Source organism: Euleptes europaea, chromosome 21, assembly GCF_029931775.1.
Source record: "Euleptes europaea isolate rEulEur1 chromosome 21, rEulEur1.hap1, whole genome shotgun sequence".
NCBI lineage: Eukaryota > Metazoa > Chordata > Lepidosauria > Squamata > Sphaerodactylidae > Euleptes > Euleptes europaea.
In genome coordinates, this window is record NC_079332.1 from 1,438,658 (window position 1) to 1,448,742 (window position 10,085).

A 10,085-nucleotide genomic window follows, 5' to 3' on the forward strand; every position below is an offset into this window, starting at 1 on the left:
TATAGTGAGGCGGCTTAATTTTGTTGCTAAGATTTTTGACATGAGTGTTCTTGGAAGATTAATGTGGGGTTTAACGCCGGCTTTAGGGGTTGGGCCCCCTGGCTCCTGTGCAGCTGGGCCCCTGGAAGCTGCCCGGCACAGGGGTGGGGGAGCTGACAGCTGCCCTCCTGGCTGGTTTTTTTTGGGGGGAGAATAAGGGAAGCATGGCTCTCAAGACACCAGGACACGTGCCAGTTTGGACAGAATTTCCCATTGCAAAACAACAATCAGGGTGTGTGTTCGGTAGGAAAGTCAGGACTCCTGACATGAGGCAGCTCAGCCACCCGTTCCCAGAAGCGCCAGAGACTCTCTGGTATGTGAGAGTTCCACAGGAGGGAGGGGGTGTGGCTCAGTGGCAGAGCGTCTGCTTGGCATGCAGAAGGTCTCAGGTTCAATCCCCAATGGCAACTCCAGTTAAAGGGACTAGGCAGGTAGGTGATGTGAAAGACCCTTTTCTGACTGAGACCCTGGAGAGCAGCTGCCGGTCTGAGCAGACAGTACCGACTTTGATGGACCAAGGGTCTGATTCAGTATAAGGCAGCTTCATGTGTTCACAGGTGAGCGTGTGTGGAAATACAGCTCACAACTCCGTGGTAGAGCTCATGATTTGCATGCAGAGGGACAACCCCCAGAGCCTAAAGAGCTGCTGCTACTCAAAGGAGCCTGATGGATTGCGGGGCTGGCTCAGAAGGACCCCCCCCCCAGGTGTTCCTCGGGAAGGGCAGAAAGGGGCTGGCTGGCAGAAGCCCCACCATGCCTGGGAAGGAGAAAAAGATGAAGCACCAATTCTTGGCTGACTTGCACTACCCAGCCTAGAGGATCAGGCGGTGTGTGTGTGGGGGACTCCCCACACTCTGGGCTGCTGCTTTTGGAGTCCCTAGCTGTAGTGACCCTGGGGGCTTTTCTCAGTCTCAGGTGACATTCCCAGTTGAAGGTCTGAAGCAGAGAGACTGGGACACTGTTGTGCATGTCTTAGCGGCATGCAGCTGATGCGACCGTACTATGCGTTCCGTGGTGCTGCTCTTGAAGACTGTCCAGAGGCTCCCACTGTTTCAAAGCAATGGCTCCCATCCTTCCTTGGGAACTGGCAGGTGGGGGGAGCAGGGAACGAAGAAGCGTGAATGCTGCCCCAAAACTCTCCCGAGGGAGTCTGGATGAAAAGGGCGGGGGATCAGTGCTGGATAAAAAGAAGGGGGCTCTGGGAATGCCCAAGCAGGCCAAGGCAGCCCCCCCGCCACGCCCAGTTCTCGCCTCCGTCCCTTGGGCAGCCCTCAGCCCCACCTGGCCCATCTGATGCCCACCAAGGCTCAGCCCCCACACCCTACCCCAGGCAGCACCCGGCTAATTAGTTCCAAGCTGACTCCAGGTCACTAATCAGGGATCCCCCACTGAACTCTGCCCAGCTCAGGGACACAATTAAAAGTTTGCCCTAATTAAACAGGGTAATGAGCAGAAATGTCTCAGAGTCATTAATCAAAGAATGTGAAGAAATCAATGCGTGCAGAGTGGCTGAAGCCACAGCAAGCCGGGGGGGGGGGGGAGGCTTGTTGGGGGTCTCTGTGGGGGAGTGAGCAGCACGCTCAGCCAGTGACTCGCATCTGTGCCCGGGCACAGGAAGGGCCTCGGGAGTGTCCTCCAAGAGCATTGTGGGGCCTTCCTGGCTCCAGCACCTCTGGGTTAAGAAGGGGGCATGTGCCCCATGTATCAGCGCTTCCTGCTCCTGGCTCTGCCCAAGGGAGGAGAAGGAGGAGGAGGAGGAGAAGGCGAAGAAGAAGAAGAAGAAGAGAGGAAGAGGAGGAGGAGGAGTTGGTTTTTATGCACCGACTTTCTCTTGTGACTAGCCCAAGGTCACCCAGCAGGCTTCACGTGGAGGAGTGGGGAAACCAACCCGGTTCGCCGGATCAGAGTCCGCCTGCTCCAAACCACCGCTCTTCACCACCACACCGCGCTGGCTCTCGGCCCCTCGCCCCGGGAAGCATGGCTCTCAAAAGTCGCCCTGTCCCGCCCCCCAGGAGGCCAAAAGCCCCGCTGTCCAGGAGCTCTTTCTGGCTGGCAGGCTCGTTCTCTCTCCGCCCCCCCTCCCCAACACCCCTGGATTCCCCTGGCAGGGCTTCCCTGCGTCTCCGCCACCCCGCAGCACCACCACTCACCCACCCACCCACCCACCCCGCCAAACGGGAAAGAGGCCTCTCCCAAGAGCCCAGCCGGGCCAAGGCACCCTCCGGAGAGGCCAAGGCGCCAGCCCCTCGCGTCCCCCCAGAGGCCGGCCGGCCGTCCCGGACCCAGCAGTCGCCCCTCTGCCCGCGCTCAGAGGCACGCTCCCCCCTCTCGCGCCAGGGGGCCCTAGCTGAGCCCCGGGCTCGGCGACCCTCCTGGGCGGGGGCCCCGTGGGGCGGGCGGGCGGGCCCGGGAGAGCGGCGGGGGCGGCTCCGGCTCGGCTGACGTCAGGACCCCCTTAAATAGGCGCCGCCGCGGGAGCGGGGCCGGCAGTGGCGGGCCGCGGAGCTCGCTCGCCCGCCCGCCGCCCGCCCGCAGCCCCCATGCGCCGCCCCCGACGGCCGGGGCCGGCGGCGGCGGGCGGAGGATGGCGGCATGGCGCTTAGCCGGCGCGGGCGGCGGGGGCTGGCGCTGGCCGCCCTGCTCTGGCTCTCGGGCACCGGCCTCTGCTACAGCCTGCTGCTCCTCTGCTGCGCCCCGGAGCCGCCGACCCCCGACGGGCCCCGCTGCCTGCCCGCCCCTCCCGCCGCCGCCGCCGCCCGCAAGAAACTTCTGCACCAGGCGTCGCGCGCCTGCCCGGGAGCCCCCCCCGCCGCCGCCGCCCCCCCGCCCGCCGCCCCCCCGCCGGCCAAGCGCCTGCCAAGCGCCCTCATCGTGGGCGTCAAGAAGGGGGGCACGCGCGCCGTGCTCGAGTTCATCCGCGGCCACCCGGCCGTGCGCGCCCTGGGCACCGAGCCCCACTTCTTCGACCGACACTACCACCGCGGCCTCGACTGGTACAGGTGAGACACCCCCCCCCCCGAGACCCCCGGAGCCTCGGCCGGCCCTGAGAAGGGGAGTCCCGCGAAGTTTGCCCCCCCCCCGAGCAGGGCCCGTGCGCCACAGTGCCGGCAGGGGGCAGCACGGCCTCCCCTTCCAGCCTCTTGCCTTTGCCAGGGACCAAGGATGCCCCCCAGGGGGGACTGCACCCTGCCCCTTCCTGCCCCAGGCTCCCCCGCCCCGGTTGACAGGCCTGGGAAGGGATACCCCCGGGGTCTTGGGGAGGCCCCTCCATGCGCCTGGCCTGAAAGTTTTGGAGGCGAAACCCCGGATCTGGACCAAGGGGCCCGCTGGCTGAGCACCTGGGGGGATCCGGGGCCAGGAAGAGATTCCCCAGCCTGTGGGGACTTGGCTGCAAAGCGGAACCCCCTCTTGGAGGGGGGGGGTCCCTGCCATCTCTTGGTGCACGCGCTCACTCGCACACCCCCATCCCAGAGTTGCCTGGGAAACCTCAGCTCTGCTTCTTGCGGGAACTGGATGGTCTTCCTTCCAAGTATGAGAGCATTTTGCATAATGTGGCCGCTTTGGATTTGGGAACTTCTCCAGGAGTCCTTCTGACACGTCTGTGCTGCTGCCAGAGCCAAGAAGATCTTTCTAACGCTGCTGAAGAAACGGGGTGGGGGGTCTCCTTCCTGGTTCAGGTCTTCTTGAAAAGTTGAGGCCTTCTTCAGGAAGCACCACCTAACTGCAAAGGGTTTCGCCTCTTGCCAGCCTTGGACGTTTGCCCTTTGCAAGTCTAGCCAGCCCGGACCTGCCCTCCCCGGGCATGGGTGGGGGGCAAAGATGGAGGGAGGCCTGCCTGTGCTGGTGTCCTTCTGCCACAAAGGGAGGCGGCGTCCCCGGAACGCGGCTGCCTCTTCTTCCGCTCTAATCGCTGCTGCGATCTCTCCCGGCCAGCAGCTTGTCCAAAGGGACACAGATAAAACAATTAAGTGACACTTATCGAGGTTTACGAGATTCCTTCCAGCTCCCTCTGCCAGAAGCGCAGAGCAGAAAAACGCTGGATTGATTTTGCTCTTGGCCAGCGGAAGCATTAACTCCCGGTGCTGGCCAAGCCGGGGAAGGTCCTCTCCCTCGGTGGGACTGGCGCCAGTTCTTTTGCCAGGAGGCCCAGGGGAGGGGGCTGCAGTTGTGCCCGGGGCAGATGTGGGTGGCCAGGCCGGTGATGAAGGCTTGAGACTGTTGGGGGGGACTGGGGAGGAGGAGGGGAGGGTGGCATCCTCTCTTCTCCCTCCCCAGAGGAGTCTTCTCCCTCCCCAGAGGTCATCTGGCAGCCAGGCCTTTGGCGGCGTTTCCCATCGATGCTCTTCTTGGATGCCAGGCAAGAGGGGCTCATCGTTGTGTGGTGGGCACAGGAGGGGTCCTTTCAACAGGGTCTGGACTCCTTCAGAGTCACTCCTTGTGTCAGGACTTCTGGGTGAGAATGTCTATCAGGTCGGTACCTTTGGGACCCCCGGCCACGTAACTCCCTTCTGCTGCAAATGTGGGCTTGGCTGGAGGCCTGCGAGAGCAGATCTTCTTCAGCTTCCTTTGCCTTTTCTGCAGTGTGAAAGGAAGGTGCCCCCCTGGGGGTCTGAAAGGAGCTCGCTCCCCAGCAATGATTGTTACTTTCTCAGAGAAAGGCCTTCCCTGGGGTTGGGGGCTTCAGCCCCACGTCCTGAGTTTTTCTCCTTCTTACACCCAAGTGTACGCTGGCCACCGTGTGCACCTGAGTGGGTGTGGTTTTTAGGATGTGTTCGTTTCTTGCTTAGGGTTAAGGCCCCTGTGACTGCAAGAGCACGTCAACCCCAACAACTAGATGTAGAAGCCCCCTTCCCATCCCCCATTCTGTGGAGTCGTGGTGCTCATTTCAGAGGACTCCGATCTTCAGATTTGAGCCAGATGTTGCTGCTGGGAATCTTGCATCTGAATTCATGCTTAAAATTCTGCCTTCGTTGGAGGGAACCCACCTCTGCTCCCCTCTTTCCTCTGCAAATCAGCAGAAGGATTTTGTTCGGGAGGAGGTCTCTCTTTCCAGGCAAAATACCACCCAGGTGAAGCAGCCTTTCAGGGCAGGGGCAGCTGACCTCTGGCTCTCTGGGCCTCGGGCACCCCTGGCGCTCACCCTCCAGAGCCGGGCAACTGGCCGGTCCATGGCTGGACATCTGCCCCTCTTTCTATGTCATGGAAAAGACAGAACTAGAAGCACAGAGCTCCAGTATTGGGGTGCTCAGAAGTCCCAATGTGTGTGGGGATGCCTCCCTATTAAGCTTTTTATTTATGGCTCTTTCTTGGAAAAAGGGAGCCACAGATGTGTTAGAACCAAAGCACATAATGTTCGGGGGGGGGGGTTTTCCAAACGGTCAGGCTTGTTGGTGGGGAGCCAAGCCCAGCTGAGGGGCAGGCGTTTTGCAGAGGAGAGACCAGCACGGCTCTGCTGGGCTCGGCAACTTTGCATCAGCTTCCCTGTTATCTCTGGCTCTCTCCAGCCCCAGGCAGGCAGCTGTTTGCCATTCAGGCCGCACAGAGGAGGAGGGCTGGGCCCTTCGCAGGACCCACAAATGTGTGCCTGGATCCCGATCTGCCGGACAACCAGGTCAGCTCTCCTCCCTGGGTGGGTCTCTGCATACAGCCCGGCTGCCTGATTGATACAGCCTGCCACGTCTCTCGCAAGCCCCTGGGGGTCTCTGGCGTGCAGATGCCTTGGAGGGTTGGATAATTTGGGCTGGGAGAGCTCCTGTTCCCCCACATACACCTGGCTCACTGCACCGCTGGCACTGGGTGGCTGGCGCTTCTGCCGTCGGCTGTGTGGGAGCTCTGCCAAGCTAAACACTCCATTTTCCCGCTGACAAGTGACTAAAGCCCAGGATTATCCAGAAGCCTGTTGGCACTTGGCGAGGAGAGTCGGGCCCTGCCTGCAAAGTCTGCCAGGCGCAAACAAATGTTTACCGGCTGTGCTGTGGAGGGGAGGCCTAACTGGGTTGGGTTGTTGAGTGGGGGGGGGTGTCCCAGAGGGGTTGGGATGCAGATGCAGCCCCCCCCCCCAATGTCCAGGGCAGGCCGCCCGTGATTCTGGGCCATGTGCAAGTGCTGCACAAGCCCTGGGGGCCCACAGGTGGCCTGTTTGCGGTCCAGGGAAGACCCCGTTCCTCTTGGGCAGCTTTCCCTAGGCCACCAAGCTGGGCAGCAGCTGGCACATGTTGTCTTGGCCTCCTGTTGGCAGAGGCGGGGATCCAAAGGGGCAGAGGTATCTGGTGCCTCTTGGAGTCTGCCTGGCAGAGGCCTCTTGCCCCAGGCATTCTGTCTTGTCTCCCTTGCCCCCCACCCAAGTGTGTAGAGTTTTTGCCCAGCATCACACCCAAAGGGACCGGGGGGCTGCCTGGTCTGGGAAGATGCCGCCACAGTCCTCTAGACTGTTGTGACCAGGTTTGGCTGCCTCTTGGGTGTGGCATTTTTGTGGTTCCTGCTGCCTCTCGTGTGCTTGTGAGAGCTGCCTGCTCTGAATCATTCATGGGTGCAGATTGGGGAAGGAGGGGGGTTTGCACAGGCCGGCTGGCTGCTGTGACCAGGCAGCAGGAAAACCTCTTTTGTTCCAAGATGGCCTTGGGATTCTCCCGCCTTCTTTTTTCCTGAGATGCTGACCATGCCAGAGCAAACTCCCCTTCTGGATGAGGGCTCAGGGGGTGGGTTTGGCTCTGGCTCTGGGTGGGGGGCTTGGGAAGGGATCCTTCACCCGTGGCAGTCTGAATTGGCAGCCAGGCCTCCTCCTGCCCAGCAGGGGGGGTCTCTTAACCTGACCCATAAGCATGGAAGAAGATGCCCCAGGCTGTTTCCTTGACCTCTTCCCCCTAGCCTTCCCCTCCCCAACACTGCAGTCGGATGTGCGAGGGAGAGGGGCTGACCCTCACCCGCTCCCACTCAGGGCTGGCTGCTTCGCCACTAACCCCCGGGCTCCCCGGCTCTCTCTCCCAGGCAGCTGATGCCACGCACGGTGGAGGGCCAGATCACCATGGAGAAGACCCCCAGCTATTTTGTCACCCGAGAAGCCCCCCAGCGCATCTTCAACATGTCCAGGGACACCAAGCTGATCGTGGTGGTGCGCAACCCTGTGACACGGGCCATCTCGGACTACACCCAGACCCTCTCCAAGAAGCCGGACCTCCCTACCTTCGAGGGGCTCTCCTTCCACAACCGCAGCCTGGGCCTGGTGGACACCTCCTGGAACGCCATCCGCATCGGCCTCTACGTGGTCCACCTGCAGGGCTGGCTTCGCTTCTTCCCGCTCTCCCAGATGCACTTTGTCAGCGGCGAGCGGCTCATCACAGACCCCGCAGGGGAGATGGGCAAGATCCAGGACTTCCTGGGCATCGAGCGGTTCATCACCGAGAAGCACTTCTACTTCAACAAGACCAAGGGCTTCCCCTGCCTGAAGCGGAGCACGGAGGGCGGCCCGCCCCGCTGCCTGGGCAAGTCCAAAGGCCGGACTCATGCCCAGATTGACCCGGAAGTCATCGAGCAGCTCCAGGACTTCTACCGCCCCTACAACATCAAGTTCTACGAGATGGTCGGGCAGGACTTCCGGTGGGACTAGAGCCCCCGGGGCCCCTCTGTCTTCCGCAAAGCGGTGGCAGTGGGGCAATGGGGAGGGGTCTTCTTCGGACCACTCCTCAGGGCTGTTTCAGCCTCTCCTTTGGCCCACTGTGAAAAGCCGGGAGGGGCGGCAGAGAGGAACCACCCCCCAGCGCCTGCCACCCTTGGCTTTGCCTGCAGCTGGGAGGGTGGGCAGGCGCCCTGTGGGTTCATTTCCTGCTGTGCAATCAGGGCATATGATGCCCAAGGATGGATTTTATTTTTTAATAATGATATATATAAATATATATATATATATAGTCTATAAACATCACTGCCTAAGCACAAATCGGCACCTGCCTCCTCCTGAGTTGCCACTTTTGACGCTGTTTGGGGCAATCCCAGATCCAAAGGTCCTGCACAGGAGGGAGGGGGCCTCTGCGTCTCTGCACGCTGCAGCACACTCCCCTGCCTGGCCCTGCCCCTGGGAAGTGAGGGGAGGGGGACACAGGGGGGAGCCTGTTCTTTCACAGCCCCCGGGGAATTAGGGCTCGCTCCTTCCTTCCTTCCTTCCTTCCTTCCTTCCTTCCTTCCTTCCTTCCTTCCCTTCTTCTCCAGAGCAAGCCTGTAACCATGGAGATGCCAGCGTGTCTGCTTCGGAACACCCTCTGTCCTGAGACATATTTCTGTCCTGCGAATAAAGCACAGATTTCTGCCATTACGGGTACTTCAGAGACCCCTCTCTTCTTGCTCCGGATGTGATTTTCCCCCCCACACACACACACACTTGCTCCACCTCCTCCAGTTCAGTCTGGCTCCTCCCACGCTGGGTTCTCGGGGTGGGGGAAGAGGGGCTGGTTGGGGGGCTTTTTCTCTGCCTCTACCTTGAGGCACTGGGGGTGCTGCCTGTGGGGTCTCCCACCACTCTATCCTCGTGAACACCAGGTCAGGAGTCCGCCTCCCCTGTGGCCGTGTACTGATGAGGCACATTGGGGGGGGGGGGGACAGGATAAGTCTCCTCGTCCTTAGTTTTCGGGGTGGCGGATGTGCAGATAAGAGGCATGCAGCACACGCCCTGTTCTGGGGGGTGATGGGGGGAGCTCCCTCCAAGCGCCAATGCCAGGCTCGGAAGGTCGAAGCTGCAGGGGAGAGGCTCCCAGGCCCAGAGGGACCAGCCCTGAGCAGCCTCCTGGTCAACAAGGGCTGGCCGGCATGCTCTCTGCCTCCTCCATCCATGGGACAGCAATGCTGATTCTATGACCTTAGGCAGATGATGAGAGGGGGGGCATCTTGGCCATCTTCTGGGCATGGAGTAGGGGGTCACTGGGTGTGTGTGTGGGGGGGAGGTAGTTGTGAATTTCCTGCCTTGTGCAGGGGGTTGGACTAGATGACCCTGGTGGTCCCTTCCAACTCTATGATTCTGTGACAGCCACGTCTCTCCTTTGGAGCACGGGGCAAAACCAGGAGCCACGGAAGGGGCGGCACCCACTCCCAAGGGGCAAAGGCAGGCAGTGGTTTCACTGGAGAAGCGGGCCCTGTGTGTGTTTTTGCCGGGCAGCAGGCCCAAGCGCCACGCCTTCGGCTGCCTGGTTTGCTGAGTGCCGCTCTCCCACTCCGGTGCCGGGGACCAGGCAGGAAGTGCTGTGTTGCCAAGTGCGCAGCCAGTGGGGATTTATGGCCGTGCTTAATGGGCTGTTTTATAGGAACCCACCGTCCTAATTGAATGTGGAGTGCGGCTCGGAATTGACTGTGCTCCTCTGCGCCCGGAGGTGCCGCTCCCCAATTAGTCGCTGGATTTCACAGGGTACCTCCGGCACAGCTCCCAGGCGGGTGCACAGACCGTTTTGGGGAGGCAGCTGGGGGGGGCGGCACGGATCCTGAGCGAACTCGCCCTCCTGCCGTGGAAAGGAGAACTGAAGGGCTGTGGCTGATGCACTCACTCAGGAAGGAGCCCTGGCTGTGAGCCAAGGCGGTGAAGGGGGGAGAGGCTGCTGTACCCCCAGAGGCCGTCTAAGCCTGTGTGGCCAGGTCTGCCCTGCCAAACGGGACGGGCATGGAAGTTCTCCTGTGGCCCAGTTTCCTGCCCCGGGAAGCAGGAGACAGAGGCAGGGCCCACATAAGCCCTTGTCCTGGGGGTCTGGAGGGGCACATTCCCCCTCCACCCACCTCCTTGGGTGCTTGTAAGCAGAGCCTGGGCCTGTAGCCACCCACCCGTTAGGGTTACTGGGTCCGTCTTCGCCACTGGTGGGAGGTTTTTGGGGCAGAGCCTGAGGAGGGCAGGGTTTGGGGAGGGACTTCAATGCCATAGAGCCCAATGGCCAAAGCGGCCATTCTTTCCAGATGAACTGATATCTATCAGCTGGAGATCAGTTGTAATAGCAGCCACCACTGGAGGTTGAAGTAGTGATCCTCCTCAATCTCATCCAGCAGTGCCTCCACTGTTTTGAGCTTTTTGTCTCTTA

General features: G+C 61.2%; 1 protein-coding gene across 1 annotated transcript; it reads left to right on the plus strand.

Moving 5' to 3' along the window:
• The first annotated feature begins 305 nt into the window (after positions 1 to 305).
• On the plus strand, positions 306 to 7,647 carry LOC130492760 (heparan sulfate glucosamine 3-O-sulfotransferase 2-like). The gene is made up of 4 exons (XM_056866544.1): positions 306 to 352; positions 2,148 to 2,397; positions 2,503 to 3,038; positions 7,027 to 7,647. Exons 1-4 carry the CDS (start codon positions 306 to 308, stop codon positions 7,643 to 7,645), a joined length of 1,452 nt encoding a protein of 483 aa, XP_056722522.1. The 3' UTR covers positions 7,646 to 7,647.
• The last annotated feature ends 2,438 nt before the right edge of the window (positions 7,648 to 10,085 follow it).

Bases quoted from the DNA above. Each gene is read 5' to 3' on its own strand.
- LOC130492760 (XM_056866544.1), top strand. From the start codon at position 306: ATGAGGCAGCTCAGCCACCCGTTCCCAGAAGCGCCAGAGACTCTCTG. The intron at 2,398-2,502 runs GCTCGGCGACCC...CCCCTTAAATAG, and splicing joins GGGCCCTAGCTGAGCCCCGG to GCGCCGCCGCGGGAGCGGGG. The intron at 3,039-7,026 runs GTGAGACACCCC...TCTCTCTCCCAG, and splicing joins CGCGGCCTCGACTGGTACAG to GCAGCTGATGCCACGCACGG.